Source organism: Ursus arctos, unplaced genomic scaffold (assembly GCF_023065955.2).
Source record: "Ursus arctos isolate Adak ecotype North America unplaced genomic scaffold, UrsArc2.0 scaffold_7, whole genome shotgun sequence".
In the NCBI taxonomy this organism is placed as follows: domain Eukaryota; kingdom Metazoa; phylum Chordata; class Mammalia; order Carnivora; family Ursidae; genus Ursus; species Ursus arctos.
This window is the reverse complement of record NW_026623089.1, coordinates 82420507-82437871: the sequence shown is the minus strand read 5'-3', so window position 1 is coordinate 82437871 and position 17365 is coordinate 82420507. Positions and strand designations below refer to the sequence as shown.

Here is a 17365-nt window from a genome sequence, read left to right as displayed (position 1 = left end):
TCTCCTGAAAGCATTTGTTTCTGTCTCTCATGTCATCATATGAATTTTTAGAACGTTTTCAAAATGCTTCTCCTTTTAAGGTCTAGAGCCCTTCAGGATCGGACCGTACACCAACTTTGTTAACATTGGAGAGCGCTGTAACGTGGCAGGATCCAGGAAGTTTGCTAAACTCATCATGGCAGGAAACTATGAAGTGAGCATCTCATTAAGACCCTTGAGGCATCTGCCATGTTTTTGGCTAGACAGCATGTAAATGAGACAGCTCTGCGTTCGAGAGTGTTACTAGCAGAGCTCCTGGGGACCGCGAGGAGAACGGTCACGTGTGTCTGCAGCAGGCTGGGCGGGTGGGAGGCTGCGGCTTCGGAAGACCGAAGCTGCTGTTACTAATATTTGTCAAAAAGAGCTGCCTCTGGGATCTGAAAAGGGGTGAGGTGGGAGGGATCCAGGTTCTGGCTGTTTCTATTAACTGTGAAAGAAGTTTAAGAACTTGAGAATACTCTTCCTGTTGGCTTCTCACAAATCCTTCCAGGGACGGGGAAGCCACGAGCATTTCTGGTCACTTCCTCATGACCACATCCAGCAGCTGACTAGTGCGGTGGTCTTGACGCTGCCGGCTCTCGACTAAAATAAACAAGCACACTGAAAAGAAGGAGTAGGCCCCTGCCTTGGAGCATTTACATGACGGGTTAGCCGTAGTATTGCTCAGCTGGGTCACTCTGCAGGTCAGCAAACTCTGATCCCCATAGAGCCTACCCTGAACAGCCAGATAGATTTTTTTTTTCTTATTAAAATAGGAAGTTAAACGTTGGAGGAATTTAGTCTGAGCTTTTATGATGATTTATTTTATCTTCAACTGTCACTTGGAGATTTTGCAAGCTTTAGGAAATAGATTTTCCAGAAACCAGTATCAAAGCAGACTGAATTTTTTTTTAAAGAGTTTATTTATTTATTTGTCAGAGAGAGCAAGCACACAAGCGGGGAGCAGCAGAGGGAGAAGCAGACTCCCTGCTGTGCAGGGAGCCCGATGTGGGGCTCGATCCCAGGACCCTGAGATCATGACCTGAGCCGAAGGCAGACGCTTAACTGACTGAGCCACCCAGGCACCCCAAAGCAGACCGAATTTTAATTACAAAGAAAGGCCCATTTATCATCCTTCATTGAGTTACTAGTTACTGCTCCACGTAGCCCTCGGTGGTGCCCCTCTGCGGCACACGGGCAAGGCTTGCTTAGCTGCTTTGCTGGTTCCTGACAGGTCCCCTCCATCCTGTGCCCTGCGTTCCTGCTGCTGCTTGCTGCCACCGTGAGCTCCTGTCACAGTCCTCCCCCAGATCAGAAGCTTTCACAGGGTCACATTTTGTGCAGATGGGAGAACATCCAAACTCCTTAGGCCACCATTCATTTCGCTCCACTGAGACACCAGCCTGCCTTCCCTTCCGGATCTGTCACCGGAACATTCCAGAAGCCTTGCTTCTACATCCATGCCTTTTTTTTCATGTTTGCTCCCCTCTGAAATCCTGATGACTCTTCGTAGTTTTCTTCAATTAGCCATGATTCTATTTACATTTTGATTCTTAGGGTCATTCTATGGTGTCTCTGTGAGCTGTCAGAGTTGATAGATTTGATACCGAGGACAGAGGGCATCTTAGGAAGACGAAAGCGGATGGGAGTGACAATATCTAGCCTTTAGTAAGGTCTTACTACATGCCAGTCACGGTGTGAGGCACTTTACATCATCACTCACCGAATCCTCACAGATGCATGAGATAGGGACCGTTATTACCCCCATTTCCCCGTGTACATCTGGGGGAAGGTCCACTGCCTGCCTGTTGTTTCACAGCAAGTGGATGAGACCCCGAGTCTACTGTGCTGCCTCTGCCTAGAGGACAGGAGGAGGAGGCAGTGGAATCTGGCAGGCGATCGCTGGGTTCTGACTCTGGTTCTCCTTGAGTTAGTGATCCCTTGAGGCTTTGCGGTTTCACAGAAGGAGCGCTGACCTGTGAAAGAAAGCTGCAGTGCGGATTTTTGCTCACCTTGTACAGATGACTTCATCTTAGTGAGCCCATTTGGGAAGGTTGGACCTCCACGCTTTTACTCGGTAACTCTTCTGGAATAGAAAGGTCAGGTATTCGCATCTCCGCTTTCCAGCTCTTTCTGTCTCTGGTCTCACCGGGTTGCTGGCTGTCTCGCTCTGCTTTTTGCAGTCTGTTCTCCAGGGGCCAGCTGAAGACTCTCCGTCTGAGGTGGCTTCCTCCATTTCAGTCCACAGAGACTGGCCCTCTCCTGCTTTGTGGGCCGTCTCGAGCCTGACTCACCACGGACGGCAGTGCTGCTGTTTGTGCGACTGTGTCCTATGCCCCCAGCTAGATGTAAGCCCTCCAGCCACAGGAATTAGGACACATGCTTTCAATTCTTCATAGTATTTAATACAGTGCTGATGCTGCAAAAACATTTTTTCGATGTGCTGAATTTTATTGTGATCTTTTCCTGTGTAACCTTGGGTCATGACAAATGGTCTTTCCTTGTGGCATATGCCAGAGGGTCTCATGCCTGCTCTGTCACGTTTGCTTAAAATTTCGATGTGGTTTTCTCAAGCTAAGGAAAAATTAGGACAACATCAGAAGCTACTGTTGATTTTGTCCCTTTTTATTTTATTACATTACAAAGTGTACAGTGAAACCCTACAATAAACTGTCTTATCAGTTAGTTCAAAAGCATTATGGAACATGTGTATTTTGCCCAGCATTGTTCAGAGGAGAGCAGGAGAAACCTAAGACCTTTGCAGAGTCCCAGGCACTTACACTCTGTTTTGAGGCGTAAGAAATCATGAAATCCCCAGGAAGCGATGATCTCATAAACCACAGTGTTGTTAGGAAGTTACAGAGGCAGCAGGTCATTGTGGAATAAGCAGTGTTTCCCACCCAAAGTGTGTTCTCCGGAACACTGAGCCTACAGGGTATTCCTTCAGTGGTCACAAGTGGGAAGTGCTGTGTATTCTGTTCTTGGGTATTTACAGTGTGTGACAGTGTATTAACGGATCTGAAAAGCCTTCCCATATAAAAACCTGCTGGATTTTATTTGACTCCTGTTTCATGTAACTCTTACCAACAGCCTGCAACATGCTTGGCATGTCTCGGCAAGGACTGAAGAGTCACAGAAGTTTTGGATGGTTTCTCTGAGGACTTTTTTGGAGGAGCTGGGGCTTGAGCTGGGTCCTAAACAGTATAGAAGGGAAGGGGATTATATCCCAAGCAGAGGGGACAACGTGATCTGTGACCCTGAAGTGGAAATAGATGTGGCTGGCTGAAGGGGACCAGGAGGAGCAGAGTGGGGTCAGGTCACAGAGGGCCTTCAACGCCAGGCTGGGGGAGTTGGGCTTCTTTACGGTAGGAAGACAGAGCCTTTGTGGATTCTGAGTCATGAACTGATGAGAGGAGGGGGCATGGAAGAAAGGCCAGTGGTCAGAGTGTGATGACAGATGGGAGGAGAGCAGTTCCGGACTCGGGGAGGCTGGTTCATCAGTCCGATGTGAGAGGACTGCTGGCGTGGTAGGGATGACTTCTGTAGCCTTCTCTTGAGTCACCTTCTCCTAATGCTGCCGCCTCTGGCATTCTTCCCTCAGGAAGCGCTGAGTGTTGCCAAAGTGCAGGTGGAAATGGGAGCGCAGGTGTTGGATATCAACATGGATGACGGCATGCTGGACGGTTCCAGTGCAATGACCAGATTTTGCAACTTCATTGCTTCCGAGCCCGACATCGCCAAGGTTGTACAAAATGGGGGGATTTCCGTGCCCTCATGTGTCACTCATTTAACTTTGTCATGTGTCCCGGGGTCTGTCGTCTCACACCCTGCCTTTCTGTTTTCCTATAGTGAAAGCCCAACGGTTTCTGTTTGTCACTTTCTCCCCTAATGGTAGCCTTTTGATATAAGCCAGAGAGAGCTGTGACTTACAGTCAGCTCTCTCCAAGGCTTCTGGAATTGCTCACAAGAATTGAGTTTCCTCTGATATCTGGACGGACTGAGAACCTGCTTCCCACGTCATGAAGGATACCCTTGCCTGTCCTCCCAAGATGTTAGTTCCATTCTGAGCACAGGGGGGCTCAGGCAGTTCTTCCTTATCGCGGGAGGAAGAGACCTTCTGGGGCTTATCACAGTAAACAAAATTATAAAACGAGATTAAATCAATGCCTATATGTCAACTTTTACATTAGTTCTTTAAAAGATGAAAGTAAATCTGTGTGTCCAATTCTTCAAAATTTTTTTAGGTGGATTCTAAAATCTTTAGAAATTTTACTTTGTTTCTCTACCATTGAATTTGTGATGAGAAGTGATTTGTGAAGTTCTTTTTTAAAGACACTTCCTAGTGCTTTGAAAGATGGGGCTGTCAGTGTTTCATTAGGCCTTCAGCAAATGCTTAAGTTAGACATCTTGCGGTAAGCAGTGGATTACATTAACCCATCTTTCATGTGTGTCAGTAAAAAGCCTCATCACTCCTCTGGGAGTAAATATTTTGAGAATTTAAGGTGCGGAGAAGCCAAATGACTTGTTCCCAGTCTGTCAGAGTCAAAGGGGGAGCAGCTGTTCATCAGCTGAGCTGTGGGAAAGGGGCTCTGCCAGGAGCTGGGAGACTCTTATGGTCCCTGGCAAGTCAGCTGACTATTGACCGGAGTTTCCTTCCTCTGCCCCGAAGTGGGAGCAGTCGTACCTGCAGTGTCTGACTCTCGAACCGTGAAGATAAAAGTGCCTTCACTGTGAACAGCCTTGTGTAACTTATGACATTATTAATTGTTTCGTAATTTTTTTCCACTATCTTTCCTGGATTGGACCTCCTACCAAAATTTAATTGACCGAATTATGAACAGCTTGAGTCGAGCATCAAAAGGGGTGACTAGCACGTTTTCACTAGCAGAGTTGGGACAGCAGACTCAGCCAGTGCTTTAAAACACGGGCCTGGAGTGGCAGTGGTGATTGACCCCGTTCCTTGCACGCCTGTCGTTACTAGTATGCTAGGAAAGGGTAGAACCGAAGCATCCCTTGTTCCCTTGCGCTCTCTCTCCTTTGGAGGCGTGGCCTGAGGAAGAGCCGACTGCCCTGGGAACCTCTCCTTGAATTCTCCTGCACTGCCCTCTCTGTGCCACGGGTGGGGTCTGGTGCCCCTGAAGCAGGGTTTCAGGACAGCTCTGCTCCTCTCCTGTGCTCACGTTCCCCACACTTCGTGTCGTTATTTGTTAAATCATTTATCTTACAAAGCTTGGGCAAGCCAGGGAGCTGCGTGCTCTGTCATTGTCCCCGGGTCTAGTGTGGGGCCTAATGTGGTTGTCACTTAATTATATATGTACTGAGTGACTTAAGCAATGGAGCTTAGATCAGCCACCCTGTTTCATTTCTGTGCTTGGCTCTAGTCCTGCCTCGAAACCCTTACTTTTGCCTTTCCTTGAACAGAGGCATGAATGCATGGAGACTGTTAAAAATGAACCTGTTCTCATCTGCATTCCTACTTTGTCCGTTATTGTAGTATGTATTATATGATGAACACATTTATTAAATATTATGTCTTTTCCTTTCTAAGAGTAAATCTTTGTTTGCTTGTTTGTTTTTTGCAGTCAGGCACTTGATTTTCTAAAGGGAAGATTGGATTTGAATAACTTGGCTGGAGGGCTGTTCCCGAGGGTGTGAGGCCAAATCTTAATCCCAGAGTCAGAGCAGGGATACCAGAATCCTGTTTGAGGTGTAGGCACTGGAAGGTGTAAACTGATGATGAAGCTGGTGAACTGAGCTCAGTGATTTCGTCCTGGTGTTTAGCTGTGAGCTTTGATTTGTAAATTTCTGGCTCATGCATGGGGTCTCCTGAAGGACTAGAATCACTCCAAGTATTCTGGGCTTTAAAAGATCAAGTACATTAAAATCCTTTTTCTGCCACACTACTATTATTTGCATAGTGTTTCCTTAAATAAGAAATAAGGACTGTTTGAGAGCCGACCCTTGGAAGGGAATCCATGGTGACTTGTGATTTTTCCGTGATTCTTCCCGCCCCTCTGATCTAGGTGCCCTTGTGCATCGACTCTTCCAATTTTGCTGTGATTGAAGCCGGCTTGAAGTGCTGCCAGGGCAAGTGCATTGTCAACAGCATTAGCCTGAAGGAGGGAGAGGAAGACTTCTTGGCGAAGGCTAGAAAGATTAAGAAGTTTGGAGCTGCTGTGGTGGTTATGGCTTTTGATGAAGAAGGACAGGTGAGTGATTTCTTTGAATCTTGCTCCATGGCGTTCCCTGGGCAAGACGGAGCAGTGGAAGAGAACAGAGTCTGAAACAGCCATGTCAACACCATAAATGCCGTGTGTGTACATACATACACACACATGCACATCATACACACATACAGACACTTGGCTCCACGTATGTATGTGAAAATTGGGTGTGTAGTAAAGTCGTTATATTGGTGGAGAAAGGAGTTGTTCAGTAAGTGCTATTAGAATGACTGGCTGTGCATTTGGGAGAAAATAAAGTAGAGCCCTATTCCCACATCTACTAAAATAAAGTCTACGTCGGTGAACGATTGAAATGTATAAAACAAAATTCTAAAGAGTATATGGGCAAATACCTAAGCTTGGGAGGCCTGAAGGAAAATTAATAGAGCTATCGGCATGGGCCTGTAACACTTTCCCTGGTGAAGGGCATAGTGTTACCTGCAGCATGAGTAGGAGCTGCGGGTCAGTGTCCCCAGTAGGCAGCGTTTCTGTAAATCAGAAAATAAAGCACCCAGATCAATGCAGAAGAAGATAAAGGAAATGAAGAAGCAGCTTATAGAAAAAGAAATGCAAATAGCCAATAAATCTATGAGAAGATACTATATTTTGTAGTGGTTAAAGATAGGAAAAAGGAAGCATTAAGGAGATATTTGTTTCTTTCCAGTGAAAGATTGGCACATGGCACCTCTCATAATGTCTCTGCCATGGAATCAGGGAAACATGATGATAGTCAACCAAGGGATGGGTGTGCAGGGATTATATTGTACTGTGGCTGTATTACTTTTTTAAAGATTTATTTATTTATTTTAGAGAGAAAATGTGAATGGGGGAGGGGCAGAGGGAGAGGGAGAGAATCTTAAGTAGACTCTCCACTGAGCTCGGGGCCTGATGTGGGGCGATCTCATGACCCTGAGATCATGACCTGAGCTGAAACCAAGAGTTGGATGCTCAACCGACAGAGCCACCCAGGTGCCCCTATTGTTGCTATATACGTCCTGTGATTTTTATCACTATTTTTGTGTTTATTCAATATTTTTTAAAAAACAATGAAAAAACTCCATTTCTTATGAATCAGCCCCCTCTGGGAATCTCATAATGGGCTCATATGTAAGGGTATGTGTTCACACTTATTGTAGCTCTGTGCCAGCAAAAAATGGGAAATACTCTGAATGTTTTTTAATAGGGGAATGCTTAAATTTTTACTACATGCCACATAATACTGTGTACCAGGTAAGAAGAATGAGGTGATGGAGCCATGGATACAATATATCGAAAAATGGAAACAAAACAGATGACACGATTCTGGTTTTATTTAATAAAGAATTAGATGGGTGTATGTGTGTCTGTATAAGCAGAGAAAAAATTGCTAGTTAACTGGAGGGTAGGGATGGTTTCAGATGGGGACATAGTGACTTCTTATTTTATATAATTGACAAGCGGTGGGATTATATGTGCTTTTTCTTTCTCTGCTTTTTGTATTTTTAGAATAAAATTGTTGGTAACTAAACGATTATTGCATTTGTACAAAAGATGTATTTTGTACAGGAGAGAAATTCAGATAATCCAGAAGAGTCCAGAAGAGAGAATTTCCGTAATGAACGGGTATTGAACTTTTACTCATACCAAGCAGGCACACTTCAGAGGTTCAGTCAGCTTTTCCTCCCAACGTATAAATGTTGGGTGTGTAGTAGTAGTTTTGTATTCCGTGCACTTGAGTCACCGTAGTCGCACAGGTAGCAAGCAGGAGTGCTAGGATTTGAGCCTCGATCAGCCATCCTTCACCAGAGTCCGTGCTAAGTGGTTGGGTCTGTCAGGGAAGAGTGGCTCTTTTAGAAAAAGGGGTCTCATAAAACCCCTCTGAAGAGGGAACATTGAGCACCTGAGTAAAACCAGAAAGCCGCGTGGACATTTAGGGAAAGAGGAGGAGAAGCTCTCAAAAATGGAAAATTTGTACCATGGAGTTTGCATTGGCCCTTCTGGAACTCTTGCCCTCCCTTGGCCGAATGCTGGCATGTTCCCGTCTCAGTAAATGTGAGCTGTAACTCCCATCTTTCCTGGGTGCGTTAGATTCCGGCGTTAGATGGTTTCCTTAGTCTGCTCGTGAATAAAACGATGGTGGTTTCGGATTTCTTAGTGGAATGAATGTGGTCAGCGAATACCCTGATTCATTCAGCTGTTTACCCCTACGCAGTGGCTTTCCTCATGCATCTGTGGAAGTGGGGCTGCAAGGTCAGAGGGCGCGCGCGTGGAACATTCGGGCCCATGCTGTGAAATCGTGCTTCTGCGAAGTTGTTACCCCGTCCTCTTCCACTGCTAGTTCTGTGTGGTGGGATCTTCGGACATAATTTTTATTTTTCCCTCAGATGTCTGTGTGGGTGGTTACAGAGACACATAGTTCTGTGTGGCTCCTTAGGAAAAACAGAAGCCCCCAGCCCTCCAGACCCCCAGAGGCGCCCGCTGTCAGCTTTCTCATCTGCTCGTAGCATTTGCCTCTTTATCTCCAAATCCCAGTCTCAGCTGTTAACGCGTTGCTTCTCTGTAGTGGCGACCGATTTGGCGTTTTTACTCTCCTCTGCCCCCACTTCACACATCTTTCCTTTCCTCCCCCCCACCCTGGCAATACAGTTAATTTTCGTTGCTCCCATCACTAAGCAGCGTACAAGCTGAGACAGTGTGCGACAGCTCCTGTCCTTTCCTGCACCCTGAGGTCAGACTTCTGTCTGCTTTGTTTCTTGCAGATTCTGTGTTCAGAATACCCCCTGCTTGTGTACTTTTCCGACATCCAGTGTATCCAGGCACACTCAGGAAGCGGTCATTTTGATTTCTTGGAAGAGTTCTCCCTGCCGGTCTTCTGACATGGTCTGGAAGATTGTAGACTGGCTGCCCAGCTGGCCCCTGAGCCGCCATCCTAGGGATTCTTCCTGCTCCTCTCTTGGGTTTTAGATCTCATGATGTCCTCCTTCTTGGCTTAATCTCTCTTTTGGTGGAGTGCGTGCTCTGTCAGCTGCCTGGGAAAGAGAACGTGGCATCGGAGTACAAACTTGAAATCACTTGAATTCAAAGTGATTTCTCTGGTGCTCTTCTAGCCCTTAGTTCTTTTTTGCAAAACCTATTTATGTTCCCTCTTTCTGGATGCTTCTTGGACCTTCTATGTCCCTGGTGTTCTGAAATCGCTTGACGATGAGCTGTAACATCCGTGATGTTGGGCACTCATTGGGCCCTTTCATCTGGGAAACTTGCGGCCACATTTGTAGAAAGTTTTCTTGAATGGTTTCATCTTCTCTTTTGGCATATGTGGCATTCAGATATTAGATGTTTTGGAAAGATTGCCTAATTTTCTTTTCCTTCCTGTTTTTTCAGCTCTAGCATTTTGCTCTGCCGAATGTGAGATTTCTACACCTACATTTATTCTCCAAACCCTCTGTTGAGTCTTATTTCTTCTTTTTCTAGGAGCTCTTTTTTTTGTTGTTGCTGTTATCTAAGTGTTCTTTTAAAAATTGATATGGAAATCTGTTATGTTTGATGGAGGCAGATGCTGGCCTTAATTCTTTCAAATATATCTTGAGCACCTAGTGTGTGTCAGGCCCTGGGGAGATAGCAGCGAAAAACCTAGTCTCTGCCCTTGTGCAATTTATATTCTTGGAGGGCAAAAACACAGATCACGCACATCATCCAGCATATATCGATATGTGGTAGATTTCCTTGGGAATAATTTGTACATGGATGGGATTTAAAGCCGTGAGACTGACTCTAACCAAAGGAATGACTGTGGAGCAGAGGTCCTAGGACCAAATGCATCTTGGAGCTGCAGTGCTCAGAGCTGGGGAGAAGAGGACACACCATCATCATCGGGAGGATTTGAGGAGGAGCAGCCTGTTTGGTAGGAGAGGAACCAGAAGACAGGGTTCATTTGGAAGCCAAGAGAAGAACAAGCTTCAAGAAAGGCATGATCTGTGGTAGATCAGGTTGGATGAGACAAAGAATTTGTCATTGGGTTTAGAAATGGGGTAGTTTATGATCTTGCTGTACTGTTTCCAAGGAGATGAAAGCCCGATTAGAGTAGGTTCAAGAGAGAATAGGAGAATTGGAGGCAACAGGTGTAAACAGCTTTTTTTGAGGAGTTTTGTTGTAAAAGAGAACAGAGAAATAGTGGAGAAATAATCTATACCAGAAATGGATAGAAGGTTAAGGAAGGGTGTGTCTGTGTGTCTGTATGTCTCTATGTGTGTCTGTGTATATGTATGTGTGTCTCTGTGTGTGTGTATGTATGTGTGTCTGTGTGTATGTCTGTGTGTGTCTGTGCGTATCTCTGTGTCTCTGTGTGTATGCATGTGTGTATATGTCTGCATATGTGTGTCTGTGTGTGTATGTATGTGTGTCTGTGTGTATGTATGTGTGTCTCTCTGCGTGTGTATGTGTGTCTGCGTGTGTATGTATGTGTGTGTGTGTATCTGTGCGTGTCTGTGTGTGTATGTCTGTGTATGTATTTGTGTCTGTGTGTCTCTGTGTGTGTATGTCTGTGTGTGTATGTATGTGTGTGTGTGTATGTATGTGTATGTATGTGTGTGAGAGAGAGGATGGAGGATGTGACAGTATGCATGTGTAAACTGATGGTGGGGATAATCTGGTAGGGAGGGCAGACTGATGCCAGAGAAAGGGGGCGCTTGCTAGGTCCACGACCTTGTAGGTGGAGAGGGATGGCACTCAGCCTGCTAGTGGAGGGGAGGTAGTTCGCTCACACAGCGGGAGAGAAGGTGGAGTATAAGAGTGCGGATCCAGAAGCACGCTGGGCGGTGTGCTGGTGGGAGTCTGTAATCGCTTCTGTTTTCCCAGTGAAGGTAGGAAGCAAGGTCAGCTCTGAGATGAGAACGCAGTGTTGTGTGCTGTCCTGGAGTTCCTGGCTCAGTGGGCCAGGGGTGAGACCTGGCTTCAGTAATTTTTTTTTTCAAATTTTAAATTCCAGTATAGTTAACATACAGTGTGACATTAATCTCAGGTGTGCAGTACAGCGATTCAGCAGTTCTCTACATGACCTGCTGCTCGTCACGACCCACCACCTGTTTCACTCATCCCCCAACCCCCACCCCTCCGGCGACCATCAGTTGATTCTCTGTAGTTAAGAGTCTGTTTCTTGGTTTGGCCTTCTCTCTTTTTCTTTTGCTCGTTTGTTTTGTTTCTTAAATCTAGCTTCAGGAGTTTTAAAACTGTAGAGGTGATGTATACTCTGGCGGAAAACCACCAGCGGAGTGGGTCTCGGTCCTCATAGCAACCACCTGGTGTAGCTGTCGTCCCATTTTACAGTGAGCCAAGGTCAAATGGCTAGGACAAGCTGGAGCCAAGTTTGGATCCCTGCTCTGCCAGTTTGAAGACTGATGCATGTTTCCAAGTCCTGTGTAATCCCCATGCTTTATCTGTTAGCGTTGCGTAGTGTTCGATCCTGTCTGAGAACAAGCCTTCCCAATTTAGATTTGAATGTGACTATAAATAAAAAGCAAGTGTAGGGAAAAATTTTTTAACTTGCCAGTTATGAAAGAATACAGATTAGAGCAATATTAAGGTAGTGTTTTATCCATACTAAGTTACTAAAAGTAAACTTAAAAATGATCCCGATCTGTGCTGGTCTAGCAGTAGTAAACAGAAAGCTTTACTCATTCTAGACCGTAGCATCAACTGGACGGCCCTTTTGAAAGACACCATAATACCTGCCAAGATATATAAAAATGTTCCTACCCTTTGAGCTAATGATCTCATTTCTGGGAAATTATCCCAATAAAAGAATTCAACAGCATAAGAACGCTATATATGCAAAGATTTTTCACCAGCTTTATTGAAGAAAAAAGCAACCTAAATGCCCAACTGGAGAGAAATGCTAGCTTAGGTTACATCATTCTGTTGGAGTATTATTCAGAGTATCCAGATAGTAATTATGAAGATTATGGAGCAGGATGGCAGTGCTTATAAAATATAAATAAAAAATATAAAACTGAAAATTACTTAGACACCGTGTGTATGACTACTTAAAAACATTTGCTAAAGATGGGAAGAAAATGCTGAAAAGGGAAGTAATTGCTAGAGTAAGGTGGTAGAACTGAAGATTCCTTTTAAATACTGCTTTTCCTATTAGAAAGTAATTTTTCTACTGGACTATAGACTTAAATGCTCACTGCAGGATTGCGGTAATAAGCAGTTATAAAGAGCAGAATTACAAAGAGCAAAACAAAAAACTCATGTATTTGCAAAGCTCAGAACCCAACAGTCTGGAGATTTGGTATAAAGGCGTGTCTTCTGTCGATGAGTTCTCATCACGCTGTTGGGTGTCACCCTCAGTTGAGAACCAGAATTCGTTTTGCATGCGTGACACGGTTGCTTCTAAGGAGAAGGCCGCTCTCTCAAATGGAAAACCACTGTTGCTACTGAACAGAGCAGAGGAGCTCACGCCTGCTTTTGTTGCAGTATCTGGTTGCCGTTTCAGTTCAGGTTTATGATTCATGTTGCAATGAAAACTGCCAAGTCAAAGCCATATGTGGCAGAGGGGACTGGGCCTGAAACTTCCGGAATAAAAGGCGAATAAGGAAGCATTTGTGTGTTTTTTGTTGATGTCAGTAGTTTTGATTGCCTGTTATTTTTTTTTTTTTTTTAAGATTTTATTTCAAAGAGAGAACGCAAGTGGGAGGAGGGGCAGAGGAGAGGGAGAGAGAGTTCCAAGCAGACTCTGTGCTGAGCACAGAATCCAATGCAGGGCTCGATCTCATCACACCAAGATCATGACCTGAGCCGAAATCCAGAGCCGGATGCTTAATAACCGCCTGTTATTTTGACTAACAAAATACTGAACACCTTTATCATTGAAATTTCTATGGCAAAGTAACTTTATTCCTACTTACTTCTAGATTTAATTTTCTTTCCTAATTGAAATGATTATTTTATATGATAATTTTTGATAATGTAAGATTTCTTAGAAATGTAATTATCACATGATAGAATGGGCTGTATCTTTGACTTATGCAACCTATATAAAAAGAAGAATCAATATTCTATAAATGCATCCATTATGTTCAACAAATTTTCCTATTTTAAAATGATCTGAAAAATAATTTTCCAATTTATGGAGAAATAAACCCCCATTGGGATATTGATTAAAATTTAATTAACCGTAACCTAAAAATAATGCTATCTTGGCAATATTCAGAGTTGTCATTCAGGAGCGTGATGTGTCTTTCCAGTTACTGGTAATCGGGTTTTATAGTTGTTCTTAAATAGGAAATCTCAGGAACGTTCCTAGGTGTGTTGTGTTGCTTTGTTGTTGTTGTGACAGGCTTATTTTTCTTTTTGTAAATATTTTCCCTTTGGTAGTGATTTTTTAGGTTTTTGTTTGGTAACAGCCTCTTTATTAAATTTAGATAAATTGATACTGTTTTTCAGTTGAATGTCTTGTATTTTCCAGGAAAATATGCACCATGGTATCATAAATAGTTTTAGGAAATGGAAGTAATAGTTGTTAACATTCCCTTTGTTTTCACCGTGCTAAGGGCAGTTGGACCACACCTAGGAGCTGATTCTTACGCCTTCTCCTCTGATCCTCTGAAAATCCAACCTGTGTTTCTGCATTTCAGGGGCCTCCTTTTTAGTGGCTCTAGAGAGTCCCCACTCCTTGGCTAAGCTTACATGATTGTATCTATTCTTGGGCCTTTCTTTATAAGATGGACTGTAGATCTTAAATTATTTTTTAAGTTTCTTTCTTTCTTTATTTAAGTAATCTCCATACCCAATGTGGGGCTCGAACTCACGACCCCAAGATCAAGAGCTGCGTGCTCCTCTGATGGAGCCAGCCAGGCACCCCAGATCTTAAACTCTTTGTGAGAAAGAGACTTCTCCAGATGACCCCCGGAGGTGGGAGTGCATGCAGAGATGAGAGGGGGCCTCCAAGCACTCAGGCCCAAGACCCCCACGGAGCCTGGGATGTTCACTGACCTCACAAGAGTAATAGCACAGCATACAGCTGGCGTCTCTCCTCAGCTCAGGCTCCCGGTTTCCCGGAACACGCCTAGCATTCCTCTTTGTGACAGAAGCTTCGAACGGGGTTGTGTGCCGCCTGTTAGGACAGGGTGCTGCTTCTCTGGGGCACTTCCAAGCAGGGTTTTCCAGCCAGCAGCCTCTGCCTGTGCTTTCTGGAGAAAAAGCCGTGGGTAGGCGTTGGGTCGTGGTGATGACAATGTGGATGAGTCTGGTTTCTGATTTCCTCCTTTGCTGTGTCATCAGTGGTCCCAGCCGAGACCCTGTTCTCCTCCCTGGTGTTTGCATACTGTGGTGAGTGCCTCTCATTCTTGTTTCTCTGTCTCACGTTGTGTCTGTCTCCGGCTCTGTCCTGAGTCCCTGGCCTCCCTATTCCCTGCTGGATCATGAGCTCTGCTGGGGCCAGTGCCTCACTCTTCCAGGTGGAAAGTGAACCAGGAGATGTTCCAGGTTGACCTTGCATTTCCAGTGACCCCAGCTCACTCTACTCTGCTCTTCTGCCATGGGCGGGGTCTCCCCCATCCTCCCCCCCCCCCCCCGCCCCCGCCCCGTGCCTTGTCTCCTGTCCTTGCAATGCCGCTTCTGTATCCCTTACTCCTGCCCACGGCTGCCTGTGTCTGCACATTTGCCGCAGTGGACGATCCACCCAGAAGATTTGTGAACTAAGCTGATGCCCTCAATGGTTCTGGAAAGCCAGAGTGTTTGTCCTCGTAAACTTCCCTTTCTTCGGCTTTTGTCCATCTGACTCGTCAGTGTCCTCCTGATGGTGGCACAGACGTCCCTTTCCATCACTGCTGTTGGGGACTTGGTGGCAGCAGGATGGGCCTCCTGCCATATTCCCTGGTCCGTGTGAAGCTCATTCCGCGGGGTTTGGAGCCTTTGACCCACCTCCACAGCTGGTCTTGCTCCTTCCCTGTTCCTTGTCAGGCTTCTTACAGAATGCGGGTACCTTCTACCCTGTCCCTCTCTTCCCCCCAGTATTCACCTCGATGAGTCAGTCAGAGATTGTTTTAAGTTGACCTCATTTCTCCCAGAAATATTCTAGCAAAGCCTGACTATTCGCTTCCTTAACTAAAGCGTCTACCAACTGATGGCTGGCTGGCTTTCTGAAGCTCAAGAGTAAACGGGGTAAATCGTAAAACCATTAAAAGTATTTATTCCTTCTTGACCCTTAGATCTGTGGTATTGTCACTGGGTGTTTCTCATAGCTTGACCCGAGAAGGTGGTGGCTCACCGACCTGGGGCCCCGTCCTGGCTGTATGTTAGAGTCACTCGGGGCTCCTAAAAATACTGTTGCTTAGGTCTCTTCTCAAGAGCCTGATCTGATGGGTCTAGGGTGCGGTCCGGGTATCAGCACATGAACAAGAAGCCCCCCAGTGATCATGTGCAACCAGAGCTGAGAGTCCTTGCGAATAGAGGAAGACTCCCGTTCTGTTCTTTCTTGGACCTCTCCTCTGGGTCTGTGAGATCCTCAGGCATGACTGAGACGTACCGATGTGCATATCTCATACCCTGGCCGAGGAACACAACAAAGAAAACCTTGGCGAATCTCACCTGCTATGACCTGCTCCTGGCAAAGGCCTGTACCCTGAAACTGTTCATTCTAAGGTTCTTTGATTTATCCAGCAGACAGGAGTTGTGTGTCTGTCAGTGTGAGAGGCATTCTGCTAGGTGCTACAGGAACAGTTTGACAAGGCCCCATCCTTCTGGGGCTAATGATTGGTGGTTCTGTGCCAGCCCTATAAAAGGATTCCCGTCCTGGGAGGACCCTCGTCCTTGTTGCATGTGTGGTGCTGCCTTCTCATGCGTGGCTGGACTTCTGCTCCTCTGGACGGAGCATACTTACCCTGCCAGACGAGGCCAGGTGTCCTTGGCAGCTCCGAGAAACGAGCAGGATCTTGATTTCTTGACCTGCCAACCAAGCTAGCCTCTGAGAAGCTCTAGCAGCCCCAGTAGCCCCAAACCCCTGTACCTTCTCTCTTAGGGAGCGTAGCGGGGCCATGAACCTGGAACCTCGAATCCTCATTTGGCTCGCTGGTGAAGTGAACCGAAGTCTAAGACTGAAGGCATCTCTGGGTGACCTGCTCCTGACTACTTTCTTCAGGGCCCACATCTTGCTCTTAACCTTGTCACTGTTACTGAAGGAGTAAGTAGGTTGTTGAAGACATTCAGTTAAAGAAGATGAGAGCTTGCCTCCTTCCCTTACCTGGAGCAGTGGGGCCACAGAGCCCACTCCTGTCTCCCTCTCCCTGGGCCCCTTGGTCTGCTACGTCATGGGGACACTGAGCCAGCCAGAGACGAAGTCTAACCCCACCAGCTGTGGGAAGCAGGGAGACATTCGAGACTGAAGGGAGCAGTTGAACGGATGCCAAAGTAGGTCAGCTATTGAAAGCCTCGGTGTAAGAGTGAGCTCTTTGTGTAATTCGACCCTATGGACCATCTGTACACCTTTCTCTGGAGGGTGGGGCCTCCCTGAGTACCCGGAGCTGCAGCTGCGTCCCCACCCTCAGCTGTGTGCTTGCCTGGAGAGCCCTCTCCACCCTCTCCAGAGGTCAGAGTGTGTGTGATCAGGACCTGCGTCTTCACCATGCTTAGTGTCCACATCGAGCCAAGGACGCCCTCCCTCAAAGGAGTCAGCTTGGAGACTCAGCATGCGGTTCAGTGGTGTGGGCCACTTCTCAGGAACATTGTGCACGTCTGTTGAGAGTTGTATGTGACTCGTTTTTTGGGACACACTCTAGTGCTAGCAAGTGTTTTAGTGCTAGCAAGTGTTCAGTTTTTCTTCAGAGCAGATTTGATTTTTTTAGGGTTGTTTGTTTATTTGAGAGAGAGCAGAGCGAGCAAGAACACGAGGGGGGAGGGGCAAAGGGAGCGGGAGAAGCAGGCTCCCTGCTGAGCAGGGAGCCCTATGCGGGACTCCATCCCAGGATCCTGGGATCATCACCTGAGCTGAAGCCAGATGCTTAACTGACTGAGCCACCCAGGTGTCCCAGATTTGATTTCTTATACAAGAAATCACTCAGAATGTAATTTGTGGCATAAGCCCTGTGTTGAGGTAAATTTGATAGGAAGAGAGTCTCCATGACAAAGTTTGGAAAGGCTTTGAGTAA

The 17365-nt window shown here is 46.0% G+C and overlaps 1 protein-coding gene across 7 annotated transcripts in view; it reads left to right on the top strand.

Moving 5' to 3' along the window:
- The window catches only part of MTR (5-methyltetrahydrofolate-homocysteine methyltransferase), a 109006-nt gene that overhangs the window by 44393 nt on the left and 47248 nt on the right, over nucleotides 1-17365 (top strand). For all 7 annotated transcript variants that reach the window (XR_006410063.3, XM_026504033.4, XM_048218956.2 and 4 more), the window contains 3 exons: nucleotides 81-193; nucleotides 3620-3760; nucleotides 6042-6227. Coding sequence is in view for 6 of the 7 variants with exons in the window: in XM_026504033.4 (XP_026359818.1) it covers nucleotides 81-193; nucleotides 3620-3760; nucleotides 6042-6227 (440 nt within the window). In the remaining variant the exon portion in view is untranslated. The remainder of the gene's footprint in view (nucleotides 1-80; nucleotides 194-3619; nucleotides 3761-6041; nucleotides 6228-17365) is intronic.